Consider the following 20066-nt stretch of genomic DNA (forward strand, 5'->3'; position numbering starts at 1 on the left):
GTGCGAAGTTGCTGGATATTGGCGGGAACTGGAAAACGCTGTCGTACACGTTGATCCAGAGCATTCCAAACATGCTCAATACGTAACATGTCTGGTGAGAATGCAGGCCATGGAAGAACTGGGCCTTTTTTAGCTGCCAGGAATTGTGTACAGATCCTTTCGACATGGGGCTGAAACATGAGTAGGTGGATGAATAGCACGACAATGGGCCTCAGGATCTCGTCACGGTATCTGTGCATTCAAAGTGTCATCAATAAAATGCAATTGTGTTCGTTGTCCGTAGCTTATGCCTGCCCATACCATAACTCACCGCCAATCATGGGGCACTCTGTTCAGCAAAGTTCTCTCCCACACGATGCCATACACATGGTATGCGGTTGTGAGGCCTGTTGGACGTGCTACCAAATTCTCTAAAACAACCTTTTATTGTCTCCAGCACAAGGTGCACCTGTGTAATGATCATGCTGGGACGGCAGGTTGCCTAGTGGTTAGAGTGTTGGACTAGATACCGAAAGGTTGCAAGATCGAATACTGAGCTGACGAGGTCAAAAGTCACTCTGCCCCTGAACAAGGCGGTTTCTAGGCCATCATTGAAAATAAGAATTTGTTCTTAACTGACTTGCCTAGTTAAATAAAAAATAAATGCTGTTTAATCAGCTTCTTGATATGCCACACCTGTCAGGTGGATGGATTATCTTGGCAAAGGAGAAATGCTCACTAACAGGGATGTAGACACATTTGTACTCAAAATTTGAGAGAAATACGTTTTTTGTGCTTTTGGAAGATTTCTGGGATCTTTTATTTCAGCTCATTAAACATGGGACCAACACTTTAGGTATTGCGTTTATATTTTTGTTCAGTGCAATTAAAAATGGAAAGCAATAAATATTCAACCCCTTTGTTATGACAAGTCTAAATAAGTTAATGAGTGACAATGTGCTTAATAAGTCACATAATAAGTTGTATGGACTCACTCCGTGTGCAATCATTTTGTTTAACATGATTTTTTCATGACATCTCGTCTTTGTACTCCACACATACAATTATATGTAAGGTTTCGCAGTCGAGCAGTGAATTTCAAACACAGATTCAACCTCAAAGACCAGGGAGGTTTTCCAATGCCTTGCAAAGGGCACCTATTGGTAGAAGGCACAGTATTTGACATGGCTTTCAGTCACAATGAGCAAAATTTAAGCAATTACATTTCATATAGCACTCAAGCTACTTTGAGTAAAAAGGGCTCCACATTTGTGCTGTGCAAAATGTACACACAGTTTAATGTCCTGGACTGTGCTCCATATTGACGTTTGTACAGTGCATGTCATTGCGGTCAGTGGTTCACATACATTATATAGCACTGTATCGATCCTGAATGTGATATTGAGATGAGCATCCATTCCAGACATATTGGCCCTATCTCTCTCTTTCTCTCCTGTCTCTCTTGCTCTTTCTCTCCCACCCACCATATGATGCCTCATCATTTCCTGTCTCGTTAGGCTGCGATGTTACGCGATCCGCCAGCATCCACGGAATGTCATCACAGCTTCCCGAAAAGTCAATTTGTCATCGGCACCCTCCTTCGCTCAATAAAACGCGTCCATCGCATGTGTTTGTGAGAGAGGGTAGGGTGGAATTGATGAAATCTCATAGGATTTTCGCACCTGCTGAATTGTATTTTAGTTGGGCCGATATGGTTGTGTTTGAGGTTTATTGTTGAACAGGTGTTTGCATTTAGGCCACGTTCAGTTATCTTTTTTTTGTAGAATGATGGATTCTTACATCTTACACACTCTATTGAATTACATGTGGACTATTACATCACAGCTTGTTGATAGACAGGAATCCAGTGAGTCACTCATCTCTGACAGGAATTAGTTAAGTGACTTAGTTAAGCCATTTTGTCCCACCAGAGAATCCAAACCACATTCCTGGTGTTGTCAGCGCCGTACTCTTAACTGCACCCCATACTCAGAGCGAGTTGAATTGACCGTACCCAATAATTGGCCACTGATTAATGTAATCAAATGAAACCTTGCTCCCCACCCTGAATACAATATAATAATCATGCCTCGTCCCCAGGACCCCCTGTGGAAGGTGCGTCGCAGCCAGAAGCTGGACATGTCGGCCCGTCTGGAGCTGCAGTTGGCCCTGGATGCTGAGATTCGGGCCAAGCAGCTGGTCCAGGAGGAGCTCCGCAAGTTCAAAGCCGCCAACATCTCCTTTGAAAGGTCAGCCCCGCCCAGGCGCCCCCCCCCAACCGTAAAGAAGAGAATGTGCTCAACTCTAAATCCTCTTTTGTAATGGCATAGGTTTTGGCTTGCACCATCCTCAGTGCGCGTAGTGTGTATGTGTGACGCACCGGAATTGCAAGGAAGGCGCTCCCATACGATGTTGCAGCTTTGTTTTGTTACAATATTCGTTTTATTTTTCAGATACACAATACAACGCATTCTATTTGGAATATGTGACCCACCACCTGGATTCAGTCTTATGTCGCAAAATGTGAAATGGTGTTTTTTACATTGGATAAAAGTAGAGACTCGGTATATCACAAACTGCATTTGAGGAACAATGGGAAAGTAATTCTCCTTTGAAAGTTGATCAACTTGTAAGCTCACTTTTGAGAAAATGGCCTTTTAATGTTTTGGTACACCTACTGGAGAGCTCTTTGTCTACACCCATTGAGCATCGTTCACACCTCTAAAGCCTTATCCCCACCCATCCCTTTAAGCATTCACACACTCATTCACACACATTCCATGTACTAAACAACCAAAGATTTCAAGGCTAAAGGCTGGTTTATGCTACGGGTGTGTTTGTACATTTAATCTGGAGTGCCAGAGTGTGCTCAGAGTGATGAATTCAGAGCATTGTCAGATTGTCCGTTCGTAAATTCAGAGCATTTCGCTCTGAGTGTTCAGTGTGCATACTGGACGTTCTGGCCGTGGAGTAGGGTTGATCCGAGCTTTCTGACCTAACAGCAGCAGTCAAGCGCCCACGCTAACGTTGGCTAGCTTGTTAGCTACTTCGACACAAATGAGACAACAGGTCACTGACCATTTTACTCGCCCTAGCAGAGCTGGTTTGGCTGTATTTATGTTATTCAGAGCATTGGTGACTGCAACTGTGCTGCTGGCAACAATTTAATTACGCTTTTTTGCCAACATTTACGGACACCGGCCATATTCAACGGGTGTTGAGCGTTCGTAAATTTGTCAGTTATTCTGCGCTCCGGCACACTCAGACAAGTGCTCTGAAATCGCAGTAGACGGCCAGAGTGAATTTATCAGCTATGTCTATCGACAGTTGTCGCAGTGACATCATGAACATTCTATTAAAATGGTTACTTGCATGGTAGTGGTCTTTTGTTTAGATGTGTAGCTAGTGGATCGGTCTAAGGCACTGCATCTCAGGGCTAGAGGCATCACTACAGACCCTGGTTAAATTCCGGGCTGTATCATAACAGGCCGTGATTGGGAGTCCCATAGGGCGGCGCACAATTGGCCCTGCGTCGTTAGGGTTTGGTCGGTGTAGGCCATCATTGTAAATAAGAATTTGTTCTTAACTGACTTGCCTAGTTAAACAAAATAATAAATAGCGTAAAAATGAACCATAATCCCAACTCATAACGTTACTATCATGCATGAATTTGCAGGTATCTAACCAACCAGATTCAAAGTTAGCTAGATACATTAGGCTATAACTAACAATGCAATTGGCTCGGAGATACGAGTAATATAACTACACACGGATCATACACGTAACGTTAGCTAGCGAGCCAGCCAGCTAACGTTAACCAGCTAAAAGTGCACTTTAACTTGAAATGAAAACGACTTTCTGACAAAATTAGAAACGTGTAATATCTGAAAATTGAGATAGCTAGACTAACTTACCCGTCCGTATACATGTATGGACCATGGTTGCCCTTAGTTTGAAGGTATAATCCGGAGACAGGTTTTTATACAACAGCCTTCTGTGTGTTCTCTTTTCAACTCCGTCTGCATATTTGCAATCAAACGCTAGAATTTTCTCTATCTCCTTAGCGATCATTCTCTAATTCCACTGATTTCAAAACTCGGTCCTCCAAAAAGTGGAGAGGAACACTTTTGCAGTTTTACTACGTGATATCTTTCAAAAAATCTGTGTTAGAATGGAATACTTACACATACTGACCAGCTCATGTTATAGACAGAAGTGTGCTACATGGCAGACCAATCCAAAATAATTTCTCGGCATGTCTAGCCGAGTCATTATCTCAACCAATCAAGACTTTTTCTGTGGCTAAACCAACTAGGCTCGTAATTTAACAATTTTATTCGGATTTACAGATGGCGTACAAATTTGTTATTAAGGCGCATGAAAGTTCACATGTTCCAGAAGTCATTTCTGACAAAAAACACATTTTGATTAAAAAAAAGTTTGTTAAAATTAAGTAGTGACGCGTGACATAGACCTACTTTCCTGAAACGAGTCACATATGAAGTTATTATATGGTACCAGACATGAGATGACGTGGAAACCACGTGTTTTTCTCTCTCTCACCCCATGACACACACACTCTCTTTCAATCTCTCACACAGCAAACTGAAGGATTCCGAGTCCAGGAGCAGGGAGATGGCGGAGCAGCTGGAGAGCATGAAGAAGGACTTGGAGAGCCGCTCCCGCTCGGTCAAAGGTTGGCCAACCATGCTCTAACCCTGAACCTAACCTCTGGCCAACCATGCTCTAACCCTGAACCTACCCTCTGGCCAACCATACATTACCCCTAAACTGTCCCTGGCATATGTCACCCTACACAAATACATTGCCATCAGAAAGTATTCATACCCTTTGACTTTTTCCACATTTTGTTGTTTTACAGCCTGAATTCAAAATGTATAAAATATACATTTTTCTATCCCTCTACAAACAATACCCATAATGATAAAGTGAAAACCCGTTTTAATAAATGTTTGCAAATGTATTGAAAATCAAATACAGAAATATCTAATTTACATAAGTATTCACATCCCTGAGTCAATACTTTGTTGAAGTAACTTTGGCAGCATTTACAGCTGTGAGTCTTTCTGGGTATGTCTCTCAGAGCTTTCCCCACCTGGATTGTGCAACATTTAACCATTATACTTTTCAAAATTATTCAAGCTCTGTCACATTGTCGAGCAATGATCAACAACCAAACATTTCCAGGTCTTACCATAGATTTTCAAGAAGATTTAAGTCAAAACTGTAACTTAGCCACTCAGGAACATTCACTGTCTTCTTGGTAAGCAACTCCAGTGCAGATTTGGCGTTTTAGGTTATTGTCCTGATGAAAGGTGAATTAATCTCCCGGGGTTAGGTGAAAAGCAGACTGAACCAGGGTTTCCTTGCTTAGGGTTTCCCCCCTGCTTAACTCCATTCCATGTATTTTTTATCCTGAAAAACTCCCCAGTCCTTAATGATTACAAGCATACCCATAACATGATGCAGCCACCACTATGCTTGAAAATATGTAGATGGTACTCAGTAATGTGTTGTATTGGATTTGCTACACACATTTGTTATTCAGGACAAAAAGTGAATTCCTTTGCCACATTTTTTGCAGTGTTACTTTAGTGCCTTGTTGCAAACTGGAGCGCATGCTTTGGATAAATGTATTATGTACAGGCTTCCTTTTCACTCTGTCAATTAGGTTAGTATTGTGGAGTAACTACAATGTTGTTGATCCATCCTCAGTTTACTCCTATCACAGCCATTAAACTCTGGAACTGTTTTAAGCAAATGTTTACTCCTCAACTTATTTATGCGTGCCATAATTAACAAATGGGTTAAATACTTATTGACTCAAGACGTTTCAGCTTTTAATTTTTTATTATATAGTAAAAAATATATATAATAGTAGGAAAACATAATTCCACTGTTATTATGGGGTATTGTGTGTAGGCCAGTGAATAAAGTAAAATCTCAATTTAATCAATTTTTTTATTCAGGCTGTAACACAACAAATTGTGGAAGAAGTCAAGGGGTGTGAGTACTTTCTGAAGGCGCTCTAGGTTGTTAGAGTCTCTTCATCTGGACTAATATAACCAGTATTTGGTATACTATACTTCATACAACTGTTGTATGATTGTAGTTGGTCGTACAGGTTTAGAATAAGGTTTGTTTGGTTTTATTTGATCATTGGAGATGCACATACATCCATAACTTCTAAGGATTACCTCTCAGATATAAACAGAACATTACATTTCATTCTCTAGTAATGTCAGTTACATGTTTCCCTTCAACTGTACAAATATGAACAGTATTCCTCTCTAGAATTGTTTAAAAGCAGGCTATGAACATAATAGCTAACTGTCCTTCTCTTCTAAACACAGGGATGAAACTGCCTGATTTCCAGGACTCAATTTTCGAGTACTTCAACACCTCTCCCCTGGCCCATGACCTGACGTTCAGAGTGAGTGTCTCTCTGCACGTCTCTCTCTCCTCCGTCACATGTCAGAAACGAACCTTCATAGCCACTGTCTCGCCACCTCTGTGTATATTGGTGGTGACAGGCCGGTGGGAGTTGATAAAGATATTTCAAAGGGTGGGAGACTTGGCACACCAACATAAACAGACACACACACAGACAGACCGGCTGGCGCTGTTGTCACACTCGCATTGTCAAACAGTGATAAACACACACACATTTACACACACACACACACACACTAAAATCCTTAGATGCAGTGATTGAGAGACACACATCCACACAGTTCAAAATGTCAGAGTGCCAAGCCCCGGAGTTCATATCACCAAGTCCTCTGATGTGCTCAATCACCTCATCACCTCAAAGGACTTCAATAGCACGGAGGGGGGAAGCGAGCGGTATCATACTTCCTGACCCTCTCCCCACAGAATAAATCAGTGTTATGTTACCCATCAGCATATGGTAACCCGATGCAGCCACCACGGTTTGGACAGGATCTGCAGTGAATGGGCCAACCCAGACAGGAAGATCACATCAGTGACTCAACCCACCCAAGTGACGCACCCCTCCTAGGGACGGAATGAAAGCATGAAATATAACCTGCCCTTCATTTTACTTTCATGAAAAAGTGATTAGCGTCGGATACCTCCATGATTTCTCCTAATCTTGCCAATCTTTTTTCAAAAGTAAAAGCCCTATCTGTGACACTGTTAGGCTATACGTGTTCAATGTAGACTACATGACGTTTCAGTTGATACGCTCCCTGTTTAAATTGACCATGGTTATAATGTAATTATTGTGTATAAGTATGGTCAATATAATAGTTCCTTTAAAGTGTTGATGCTTTGCAAACAGAACGATTTCCCTAATAATCATGTTTACACGGACACATCTGAAATCAGGCAACATGATGGGACTTTTGATAAATGCAGAAAATCGGCAATCAAAATGAACGTTCTACCACAGGGACCACGTTATTTTGGCAAAGACTATTTGAGTTCGGACATATCAAGTTAGTTTTAAAACTATTTATAAGATGCATTATTTCAGTTTTCACAAATACACAACTGGAACACAGATGAAGCTATTTACATGTCCTGATAATTTGAAAGATTGCTCAGAAAACCAGGTGTTTTAATTGGCGTATGCTTACTTCGATTATGACCTTACGCCAATTAAGATAAGCAGAGTAAGGCGTTTACATGACTAATGCCATACGTGGCCGCCTGCCATAAGCAGTTTAATATTGAATTGTGTGTTCATGTAAACGTCCTCATTGTTAGACTCTGAAGTGGGCCGTATACTGAAGGTTTCTCACAGATTAGTAGATCATCGACATCAACATAGTGTATGATGACACGATTTGTGTATAATACAGTATACTGTTAAGTTTGAGACAATACAGTGCCTTCAGAAAGTATTCACACCCCTTTACTTATTCAACATTTTGTTGTGTTACAGCCTGAATTAAAAATGGATTGTGTCACTGGCCTACACACAATACCCCATCATTTCAAAGTGGAATAATTTGACATTTTTACAAATGAATAAGAAATCGAAAGCTCAAACATCTTAAGTCAATAAGTATTCAACCCCTTTGTAAATAAGTTCAGTATTAAAATGTTTCTTAATAAGTCACATGAGTTGCATGGACTCACTCTGTGTGCAATAATAGTGTTTCACAGGATTTTTCAATAACTACCTCATCTCTGTACCCAACTAAATACAATTTATATGTAAGGTCCCTCAGTTGAGCAGTGAATTTTAAACACATTCAACCATGAAGACCAGGGAGGTTTTCCAAAGCCTCACAAAGGAGGGCACCTATTGGTAGATTGGTAAAAAAATAGAAAAAGCAGACATTGAATAACCCTTTGAGCATGGTGACGTTATTATTTACACTTTATTTGGTGTATCAATACACCCAGTCACAACAAAGATACAGACGTCCTTCCTAACTCAGTTGCCAGAGAGGAAGGAAAGCACTCAGGGATTTCAACCGAAGGTCAATTGTGACTTTTAATGGCTGTGATGGGAGAAAACTGAGGATAGATCCACAACAGCGTTGTAGTTAGTCCACAATACCAACATAAATGACAGAGGGGGAAAAGCCTGTAAATAATACAAATATTCCAAAACATGCATCCGGTTTGCAATAAAGATGTTTTCAAAGACTCCCGAGTGGCGCAGCGGTCTAAGGCACTGCTTCTCAGTGCTAAAGGCGTCACTACAGACCGTGGTTTCGATCCCGTGCTATATCACAACCGGCCATGATCGGGTCCCATAGGGCGGCACACAATTGGCCCAGCGTCGTCTGGTTAGGGTGAGGGTGTGGCCGGGGTAGGCCGTCATTGTAAAATAAGAATTTGTTCTTAACTGACTTGCCTAGTTAAATAAAAATAAGCCACTAAAGTAAAACTGCAACAACAGAAAATGTGGCAAAGAAATGTACTTTGTCCTGAGTACAAAGGATTATGTCACTGAGTACCACTCTTCATATTTTCAATTATGGTGGTGGCTGCATCATGTTATGGGTATTCTTGTCATTGGCAAGGACTTTTTTTTTGATAAAAAGAAACAGAATAGAGCTAAGCACAGGCAAAATCCTGGAGGAAAAGCTGGTTCAGTCTACTTTCCAACTGGCACTGGGAGACATTCAACTTTCAGCAGGACAATAACCTAAAACACAAGGCCAAATATACACTGGAGTTGCTTACAAAGACGACATTAAATGTCCCTGAGTAGCCTAGTTACAGTTTAGACTTAAATCAGCTGGAAAATCTATGGCAAGACTTGAAAATGGCTGTCTAGCAATGATTAACAACCAACTTCAGAGCTTGAAGAATTTAGTAAATAATAATGTTCAAATATTGTACCATCCAGGTGTACAAAGCTCTTGGAGAATTACCCAGAAATAGTCACAGCTGTAATCACTGCCAAAGGTGTATTGACTCAGGGGTGTAAATACTTAGGTAAATAAAACAATTCTCGATTTAATTTGAAATACATTTTTGTGTGTGTGTAGATGTGACAAAAAAAAGCAATTGAATCAATTTTGAATTCTGGCTGTAACACAACAAAATGTGGAATAAGTCAAGGGGTGTGAATATTTTCTGAAGGCACTGTATATATGGGCTGATGTATTTTACTTTTATTCACAAAACCACATCAACTCCGTACATGTCCCTAGTATGCCTTCATGATGGTCAAATACTATTAGCGTTGGCAGTTCTTACGTGTGTGAGTTGGTGCAGGTGTTGTTGAGATGTGTTCCTCGCCTCAGATACTGATACTCATTTATCGAAACACTAGTTAGTACATGGGAAACACAAGTATTCGAGGAGAGGAACACATCTGGACACAACACAGGCATTGAGACCCTGGAAATTAGTAACACCCGACCAGTACACAGACACACACACTTACTTGTCCTGTCATTCCTCTCCCTCCTCCAGAGCAGCTCTGTCAGCGAAATTGACGCCACACCCCAGAAGTCCGACGTCCTCTCCTCGTCAATCTCTGTGGCATCCGAACAGGATGTGAGTGTCCTGTCTCTCACACACACTTCCGTCCCGGCGGAATTCCTCCGACATCCTTTCTTTCTGTGTGTCATCCCAGTTCGCCAGTCACCATTGTACAATTTAAGCTTTTACGGTGTGCTATGACTCACAATGCCTATTGTTCATTTTAACAGGGTTTAGGTGTGTTTTAACTCATTATCAAAGTAGGAAATTAGGTCAAATGCAGGGATTTTTCCAATCAGTAATTTTTCCAATCAGTAATTTTTCCAGTCAATTAAATACATTTCTAGAATTAACATTTGACCTTAATCCTGAATGTAGCTCATTGAATGACTATCTTATCCCAGTAAAGCGTAGTTTAGTTTCACAGTATAGAACCAGAGTTCTTTTCATTAGGGTATGCAAGGGAAAACGTCTTGCAACCGGAATTTAAAAAAAAATTATGTTTCTTATTGGGCAACTCAATGTAGTCCCTCCCTGTTTCAGTAAATGATCTTCCATTTGGTGCCTTATGAACACGACTCAGCTCTATCCTTTTTCCAGTCTGACCTGCTGACCTGTGAACTTTGACCCCCCTCTCTCCCACAGGAGCCAGTCCCCAAGCCCCCAGCTGCTGCCCCTGCCGCCCCGTCCCCTGTCTATCAGACATCGCTGCTGACCGCACCAAAGGTACCGCCTGGCCACACACACACGCTGTCAGGTAGTCTGTAATGCTTGGCTATGTGTTCTGTGTTCTTATCTCTCTCTCTTCTTGTGTGTGTTTGCGTGCGTGTGCCCGCAGCCCAAAGCTCACCAGCTGAGCATCAAGACCTTCTCCAGTCCCACCCAGTGCACCCACTGCAGCTCCTTGATGGTGGGCCTCATCCGCCAGGGCTACGCCTGCGAAGGTAGGTTTCATACACACAAACGACCACGCTCTCCGCCGCCGTTGTCGGTGAGTTGGGGGACTGAGGAAACTATGGGTGGCATTTGTTTTCCGGCAAAAACACACACAACTCTCTGAGTAAACAAACTAACATTTTAAATAAACAGCAGATCTGATACTGCAGCTCGCCATTGTACTGCATGTGTCCTTGTAAACTAATACTCTCTCTCTCTCTCCCTCGCTCTCGCCAGTGTGCTCCTTCGTCTGCCACGTGTCCTGTAAGGACAACGCCCCCCTGGTGTGCCCCATCCCCCCCGAGCAGGCCAAGAGGCCGCTGGGCATCGACGTACAGAGGGGCATCGGCACCGCCTACAAGGGCTTCGTCAGGGTGAGCACCCAGTGAAAGGTTATGACCATAGAAATAGAATGACTAGAACATGCATTCTGGCTGCATGTTGCGTGTACCCATGAGTGTGCATTCAGAGGCTTTTTCCCATTCAAGTCAATATAATTCTGTGGTTAAGTCATTGTCTTGGCCTTGAAGTTTCAGAGCGTCATGCGTAATTCAGTTACTTGATAATTCACTAATATCATTTTTGGATGTTGTATCTGATGTAAGTAATGTTAAGTTCATGTTTTAAGTATTCCTATACTTCTGTTATTACGGTGCTATAACTCTGTTATTAGTGCGCCTGTGCAGACGTTTCCCTTGTTGTTGGACCGGGCCAAGTGAATGGTGAACGGTGTTCAACTGGAACCTAGTCGTTGTGTCACTGGGAGTTACCGACCAAAACATCTAAAATTCTGTTCAGCTTAACAAGATAGGAACTGTAGCGTGTTTTGGAATTGAACAACATACACAGCCCTCAATTGAACGGTTGCCGCTCCCCTCTCCGTCAGATCCCCAAGCCCACGGGGGTGAAGAAGGGCTGGCAACGGGCGTACGCTGTGGTGTGTGACTGTAAACTCTTCCTGTACGAGGTGCCTGAGGGCAAGTCCACCCAGCCGGGCGTGGCGACCAGTCAGGTCTTGGACCTCAGGTAGGATCTCTCTGTGTGTGTGTGTGGGGGGGGGGGGGGGGGGTGTATGTGTTTGTAACACTATGTTCGGTGTATGTCCACAGGGGTGAGGATTTTTCCGTCAGCTCCGTTATGGCCTCAGACGTCATCCACGCCACCCGCAAAGATATCCCCTGCATATTCAGAGTAAGCTTCGAAACTGCAGCATGAAAAATGCCATATGTCTAAAGTTATTATATGGACCCTTTTTATAATATATTCCGACTATGGGTTGATGTTTCCTGTTGGAGAAAACCCAATAAACAATCTCTAAGTAAAGTCATTATTGTACCACTTTCTGAAGAATTTTATAACTATGAGTTACTATGGAGCGTTGTATTGAATCATACGCATGATAAGTGTGTCATAACACATGACCCTTTTTGTGAGTGTTATTATATTGTTTACTCTATCATTTTATTCTAATCTACTGTTAATCTGGGAGGTTTCATATGTCGAAAAAGTCAACGCAAGCGAAATTGAAATAAGAATAATTAAACTTGGGTTTTATATAGAGCTTTTCCTGCTGCGTTTCCATGGAGACTTTACCCCCGCACCAGCGTGTGGCCCGTCTTTGTTAATGGTAACTGTGGTGTAATTGGGTCCATTAGGAGTGTGACACTGAACTTTGGGAGAGCAGAATCAGCAACCTCTGCATCATCAAGACTGTTGCTTTGTGAGAAGGTGTTAAAGTTCGAAGTTGGCCATTGTTTTGTAAATGCCAGCTGAAAAGTACCAGTGACCTGGCTTTTGCCCCAGGTGAAAGCAGGTTTTCCGGAGCCATGGCCCAGTGAAACAACAGGTGCCGGCCCGCGTAGATGGAAACAGAAAAGTCTGAGCCTTTTGGGTAAAACACTGGGGTCAATCATGTATGGAAATGCACCATTGAAGGACCGAAAGACACTTCCTGTTATTATTAACCCTTGCCTCTGTCCCAGGTGACATCATCCCTGCTGAGCTCGCCAGTGTGCGCCGCCTCCCTACTGGTGCTGGCGGAGAGCGAGGCGGAGAAGAGGAAGTGGGTTGGCATCCTGGAGGGCCTTCAGAGCATCCTGGCCAAGAACCGCCTCAGGAACTGCGTGGTACACGTCATGCACGAGGCCTACGACTCGTCACTGCCCGCCATCAAGACCATGCTCTCCGCCGCCATCGTCGGTGAGTTGGAGGAAATGGGGAGACTGTATGTGACATGTACGTCTCACCAACACAACTGCACTGTGTGTTTTTGTGTGTGTGTGCGAGGCATACGACTCGTCTCTGTCTGCCGTCAAGACCACACTCTCCATGATCAGTGAGTAAGGGACAGTGGGCCTCATTCATCATTCGTGACCAGCAAAACATTTGTGTAAATCTTTTTTTCTGATTACAGCTTTTACACAGTTTAGTAGCTGGAACAGGTAAAACAACTATATTCAAGGGTTAAATATTTGTTCAATCTCTTGTGGGTTTTGTTTATGCGTTTTTCATCGTAACAAATGTAAGGTATGTATTGATAATTTAGTTCCAGAATGTGGGCGGGAAAAATGGAGAGGGGGGAAAGAGAAAGAGAGAGCGAGAGCGAGGGAGAGAGAGGTGTATGCAGAGCATGTGTGACTGTCAGAGAAAGTGTGAGTGACTGTTGACTGCTCTTCTCTCTGCAGATCGAGAGCGTATCGCCCTGGGCACAGAGGAAGGCCTGTTTGTAGTGGAGGTCACCAGAGATGGTAAGAATATACTTATCCGACACCAGGTCATACCCATAGGCCGTTTTCACATATGACATTCGATACCACGGTACGGTTTCCTGGCCGTTTTCACAGTTTGACATTCCGATACCATGGTACTGTTTCCTGGGCGTTTTCACAGTTTGACATTTGATACCACGGTACGGTTTCCTGGCCGTTTTCACAGTTTGACATTCAATACCACGGTACGGTTTCCTGGCCGTTTTCACAGTTTGACATTCCGATACCACGGTACGGTTTCCTGGCCGTTTTCACAGTTTGACATTCGATACAATGGTACGGTTTCCTGGGCGTTTTCACAGTTTGACATTCGATACAATGGTACGGTTTCCTGGCCGTTTTCACAGTTTGACATTCGATACAATGGTACGGTTTCCTTGGCGTTTTCACAGTTTGACATTCGATACAATGGTACGGTTTCCTGGCCGTTTTCACAGTTTGACATTCGATACAATGGTACGGTTTCCTGGGCGTTTTCACAGTTTGACATTCGATACAATGGTACGGTTTCCTGGGCGTTTTCACAGTTTGACATTCGATACAATGGTACGGTTTCCTGGCCGTTTTCACAGTTTGACATTCGATACAATGGTACGGTTTCCTTGGCGTTTTCACAGTGTGACATTCGATACAATGGTACGGTTTCCTGGCCGTTTTCACAGTTTGACATTCGATACAATGGTACGGTTTCCTGGGCGTTTTCACAGTTTGACATTCGATACAATGGTACGGTTTCCTGGCCGTTTTCACAGTTTGACATTCGATACAATGGTACGGTTTCCTGGCCGTTTTCACAGTTTGACATTCGATACAATGGTACGGTTTCCTGGGCGTTTTCACAGTTTGACATTCGATACAATGGTACGGTTTCCTGGCCGTTTTCACAGTTTGACATTCGATACAATGGTACGGTTTCCTTGGCGTTTTCACAGTTTGACATTCGATACAATGGTACGGTTTCCTGGGCGTTTTCACAGTTTGACATTCGATACAATGGTACGGTTTCCTGGCCGTTTTCACAGTTTGACATTCGATACAATGGTACGGTTTCCTTGGCGTTTTCACAGTTTGACATTCGATACAATGGTACGGTTTCCTGGCCGTTTTCACAGTTTGACATTCGATACAATGGTACGGTTTCCTTGGCGTTTTCACAGTTTGACATTCGATACAATGGTACGGTTTCCTGGCCGTTTTCACAGTTTGACATTCGATACAATGGTACGGTTTCCTGGCCGTTTTCACAGTTTGACATTCGATACAATGGTACGGTTTCCTGGGCGTTTTCACAGTTTGACATTCGATACAATGGTACGGTTTCCTGGCCGTTTTCACAGTTTGACATTCGATACAATGGTACGGTTTCCTGGCCGTTTTCACAGTTTGACATTCGATACAATGGTACGGTTTCCTGGGCGTTTTCACAGTTTGACATTCGATACAATGGTACGGTTTCCTGGCCGTTTTCACAGTTTGACATTCGATACAATGGTACGGTTTCCTTGGCGTTTTCACAGTTTGACATTCGATACAATGGTACGGTTTCCTGGGCGTTTTCACAGTTTGACATTCGATACAATGGTACGGTTTCCTGGCCGTTTTCACAGTTTGACATTCGATACAATGGTACGGTTTCCTTGGCGTTTTCACAGTTTGACATTCGATACAATGGTACGGTTTCCTGGCCGTTTTCACAGTTTGACATTCGATACAATGGTACGGTTTCCTTGGCGTTTTCACAGTTTGACATTCGATACAATGGTACGGTTTCCTGGCCGTTTTCACAGTTTGACATTCGATACAATGGTACGGTTTCCTGGCCGTTTTCACAGTTTGACATTCGATACAATGGTACGGTTTCCTGGGCGTTTTCACAGTTTGACATTCCGATACCACGGTACGGTTCCCTGGCCGTTTTCACAGTTTGACCTTCAAAACCACGGTACAGTTCCCTGGCCGTTTTCACAGTTTGACAACCGATACCACGGCACGGTTTCCTGGAGCGGTTGTGAAAGTTCGACCATATACGTTGTGCTTTCACAACAAGACCTGAAAATCACTGTTTCATGGTGCAATTTGCCTAGACGCTCATTCTGCATGACAGTAGCAAGCTAGCTTGTTTACAACGGGCAAAAAAGTTCCACTCAACTCGCACTGGCACGTCACTATACCTAGGACTGTGGTCCTGGATCTTGGACCCACCACAATGATTTGTTTCTACCCGAGTTCATGTGCATCTCACAAATGCTCTATAGTGCAGATCATCAGCTCCATTATCTGGATCAAACAGGGATATGTGAGAGCTCCCATAGAGGCTCAGATGATATGATATGAACATAACTGGTTTTGTGCACAGAAACATGCAGACTCCTTCGTGCAGCTCAATACTTTTTAGACTTCTATGATCACATGATGCTCTACAGATGGTCATACTATCAACAAATCTGTTGATAAGCAACTGCTTGCTAAGGTTAAGGTTAGAATAAATGTACGGGTTAAGTTTAGAGCGAGGGTTAGGGTTAGGGTCAGTAGCTAGTTAGTTGAAATGTTATGGATGGACTTTCCAAATAAGTTGTTAATGGGATATGTGAGAGCGCCAATAGAGGCTCAGATGATACGGAACACAATTACATTTGTTCCGTATCATCTGAGCCTCTATGGGCGCTCTCACATATCCCTGTATGATCCTGGAGCATTTGGTATCCTGATGATCTCCTCTATAGAGCATTTGTGAGATGCAAATGAACTCTTGCTGAGAATTTGGCTCACGGGCCGCCAGTTGGGGAGCCCTGCCCTACAGACTCCCCTGTTGACTCCCCCCTCTCTCCCTCCTCCAGTGATCGTCCGGGCGGCTGACTGCAAGAAGGTGCACCAGATTGAGCTGATCCCAAAAGAGAAGATGGTGGCCCTGCTGTGCGGACGCAACCGCCACGTGCACCTGCACCCCTGGGGGGCGCTGGAGGGGGCTGAGTCGGCCTTTGACATCAAGTTGACGGAGACCAAGGGCTGCCAGGCGCTGACCACCGGCGTGCTGCGTCCCGGGGGACCTGCCTGCCTGCTGGCCGCCATCAAGCGCCAGGTCAGTATTTTATTTATTTACACCTGCAGGCAAATTTAGTGACTAAAGTAAAACAAAGTTAGTTAATAAAAGAGTTCCAATACAAAATAGTTGAAATTACATGTGAAGGTGAAGTTATGTGACTTTTATAAGAAATAGGGGGGGAAAGTCATAAGATACATCTATCTTCCCCATTTCAAAACAAACAACAACATATAAAGTTAGCATCCATGAAGTCTTCATAAGAACTGCATTGATGCTTTGCAAATCATTCATAAGCAAACTCATACTAGCTACATCAAAGGTGACATGAAAGGTCCTTTACAATCTGCTGCTTTGCCTGAATGTATGGCAAAATGCCCCCTCCACCTCTACCAGGTGCTGTGCTATGAGATCACCTGGGCCAAGCCGCACCACCGCAAGCTGTGGGAGGTACAGGCCCCGGGGGTGGCCCAGTGGCTGGGCATGGTGCGCGAGCGCCTGTGCGTGGGCTACCCCTCGGGCTTTGCCCTGCTGGCCCTCCAGGGCGAGTCATCGCCCGTCAGCCTGGTGAGCCCCGGGGACCCGTCGCTGGCCTTCCTGGCCCAGCAGCCCCTGGACGCGCTGCACGCCCTGGAGGTGGGCACGGCCGAGCTGCTGCTCTGCTTCAGCCAGCTAGGCATCTATGTGGACCCCACAGGAAGGAGGAGCAGGGCCCAGGAACTGATGTGGCCCGCCACGCCGCTAGCCTGCAGTACGTAACGGTTTTGTTTTATTTTAAGTGGTTAAGTTGGGTTAGGCAAGGTTTGGAGAAGAAATGCAGTGGCCTTGCTGGTCTAACGGTAATGCTGCAGCATCTGGCACACATATCTACGGTTTTGGCACAAGTTTGAATCCAGCCTACTGCTCTTTGACACAACTTCTCCCTGTCCTTCCCCACTGTCATCTTCTATCTGTTCTATAAAATCAGAAACCATCTTAAAATATACAGTGAGCTCCAAATGTATTGCGACAGTGACAACGATGTTGTTTTGGCTCTTTACTCCAACACTTTGGATTTTAAAATGATACAATGTCTGAAGTTAAAATGCAGACTGTCAGCTTTAATTTGAGGGTGAACCGTTTAGCACTTTTAGAACATAATACCCCCATTTTAGGGGAATAAAAGTATTGGGATAAATTCAGTTACAGTACCAGTCAAAAGTTTGGACACACCTACTCGTTCCATTTTATTTTATTTATTTTTTTACAATGTAGAATAATAGTGAAGACATCAAAACGATGAAATAACACATATGGAATCATGTAGTAACCAAAAAAGTGTTCAATCTAAATATATTTTATATTTGAGATTCTTCCAAGTAACCACCCTTTGCCTTGATGACAGCTTTTCACACACTCGGAATTCTCTCAACCAGTTTCACCTGGAATGCTTTTCCAACAGTCTTGAATGAGTTCACACATATGCTGAGCACTTGTTGGCTGCTTTTCCTTCACTCTGCGGTCCAACTCATCCCAAACCATCTCAATTGGGTTGAGGTCGGGTGATTGTGGAGGCCAGGTCATCTGATGCAGCACTCCATCACTCTCCTTCCTGGTCAAATAGACCTTACACAGCCTGGAGGTCTGTTGGGTCATTGTCGTGTTGAAAAACAAATGAAAGTCCCACTAAGCGCAAACCAGATGGGATGGCGTATCGCTGCAGAATGCTGTGGTAGCCGTGCTGTTTAAGTGTGCATTGAATTCTAAATAAATCAGTGTCACCAGCAAAGCACCATCACACCACCACCTCCATGCTTCACAATGGGAACCACACATGCGGAGATCATCAATTCACCTACTCTGCGTCTCACCAAGACGTGGCAGTTGTAACCAAAAATATCAAATTTGGACTCATTAGACCAAAGGACAGATTTCCACTGGTCTAATGTTCATTGCTTGTGTTTCTTGGCCCAAGCAAGTCCTCTTGTTATTATTGGTGTCCTTTAGTAGTGGTTTCTTTGCAACAATTCGTTCATGAAAGGCAGTTGATGTTGAGATGTGTCTGTTTCTTGAACTCTGTGAAGCATTTATTTGGTCTGCAATTTCTGAGGCTGGTAACTCTAATGAACGTATCCTCTGCAGCAGAGGTAACTCTGGGTCTTCCTTTCCTGTGGCGGTCCTCATGAGAGCCAGTTTCATCATTGCGCTTGATGGTTTTTGCAACTGCACTTTCAAAGTTCTTGAAATTTTCCACATTGACTGACCTTCATGTCTTAAAGTAATGGACTGTTGTTTCTCTTTGCTTATTTGAGCTGTTCTTGCCATAATAAGGACTTGGTCTTTTACCAAATAGGGGTATCTTCTGTATACCACCCCTACCTTATCACAACACAACTGATTGGCTCAAACACAAGAAGTAAGACTTAAGAAGTAAAGAAATTCCCCAAATTAACTTTTAACAAGGCACACCTGTTAATTGAAATGCCTTCCAGGTGACTACCTCGTGAAGCTGGTTGAGAGAATGCTTAGTGTGTACAAAGCTGTCATCAAGGCAAATGGTGGCTACTTTGAAGATTCTCAAATCTAAAATATATTTTGATTTGTTTAACACTTTTTTGGTTACTACATGATTCCATATGTGTTATTTCATAGTTTTGATGTCTTCACTATTATTCCACAATGTAGAAAATAGCACAAATAAAGAATAACTCTTGAATGAGTAGGTGTGTCCAAACTTTTGACTGGTACTGTTAATGTGTATTAAAGTAGTTTTTTCACAATATAGATGGAATTACCCTCAAATTAAAGCTCACAGTCTGCTCTGTAACCTCCTAGTTATTGTATCATTTAAAATACAAAGTGCTGGAGTACAGAGCTAAAAAACAAAACAATGTGTCACTGTCCCAATACTTTTAGATCTGTGTATATATATATTTTTAAAGAAATGCAGAATGACATGTAATAATAGGGCTTAACAACAATGTCGGCTCCAGATAATAGTGATAGAGACACCTTGTAACAGCCTATGTTGAATGCCTGACACCAGAAATTGTTAGCTATCCGAAGGGGCACTAAAAGACAACATTTTTATATTGTTGAAACATGAAAATGATCTGGTATATTGGATCCTACAAACAGATTAAATTGTGGAGGCCTCTGTTTTTGCTCAGCGTGTGTCTCCTGTGTGTCCTCCAGGCTCCAACTCGTCTTACCTGACGGTGTACAGCGAGTACGGAGTGGATGTGTTTGACATCCACACCACCGAGTGGGTCCAGACCATTTCACTGAGGAAGGTAAGAGCTGCTTTCCATGGCTACCCATCCATATCGCTCCTGCCAACTGATGAGTCTGGATTTGCCTCCCTCCCCCAATGATTTCTAGATTGCAAACACATTCTCACCGTTCTGATTGGTCCTAGAAACCGATGGGTT

General features: G+C 43.2%; 1 protein-coding gene across 1 annotated transcript in view; it reads left to right on the plus strand.

Annotated features, from left to right (window-relative positions):
* Positions 1 to 20066, plus strand: part of LOC120019609 (serine/threonine-protein kinase MRCK beta-like) — a 119339-nt gene that overhangs the window by 77979 nt on the left and 21294 nt on the right. Inside the window, exons 18-31 of the mRNA XM_038962951.1 lie at positions 2080 to 2228; positions 4581 to 4675; positions 6354 to 6433; positions 9904 to 9987; positions 10558 to 10638; positions 10751 to 10856; positions 11086 to 11222; positions 11735 to 11874; positions 11958 to 12039; positions 12831 to 13047; positions 13533 to 13595; positions 16454 to 16695; positions 17053 to 17407; positions 19831 to 19928. Coding sequence (XP_038818879.1) covers positions 2080 to 2228; positions 4581 to 4675; positions 6354 to 6433; positions 9904 to 9987; positions 10558 to 10638; positions 10751 to 10856; positions 11086 to 11222; positions 11735 to 11874; positions 11958 to 12039; positions 12831 to 13047; positions 13533 to 13595; positions 16454 to 16695; positions 17053 to 17407; positions 19831 to 19928 — 1929 coding nt within the window. The remainder of the gene's footprint in view (positions 1 to 2079; positions 2229 to 4580; positions 4676 to 6353; positions 6434 to 9903; positions 9988 to 10557; positions 10639 to 10750; positions 10857 to 11085; positions 11223 to 11734; positions 11875 to 11957; positions 12040 to 12830; positions 13048 to 13532; positions 13596 to 16453; positions 16696 to 17052; positions 17408 to 19830; positions 19929 to 20066) is intronic.

The sequence above is a fragment of the Salvelinus namaycush genome, chromosome 24 (assembly GCF_016432855.1).
Source record: "Salvelinus namaycush isolate Seneca chromosome 24, SaNama_1.0, whole genome shotgun sequence".
NCBI classification, from domain to species: domain Eukaryota; kingdom Metazoa; phylum Chordata; class Actinopteri; order Salmoniformes; family Salmonidae; genus Salvelinus; species Salvelinus namaycush.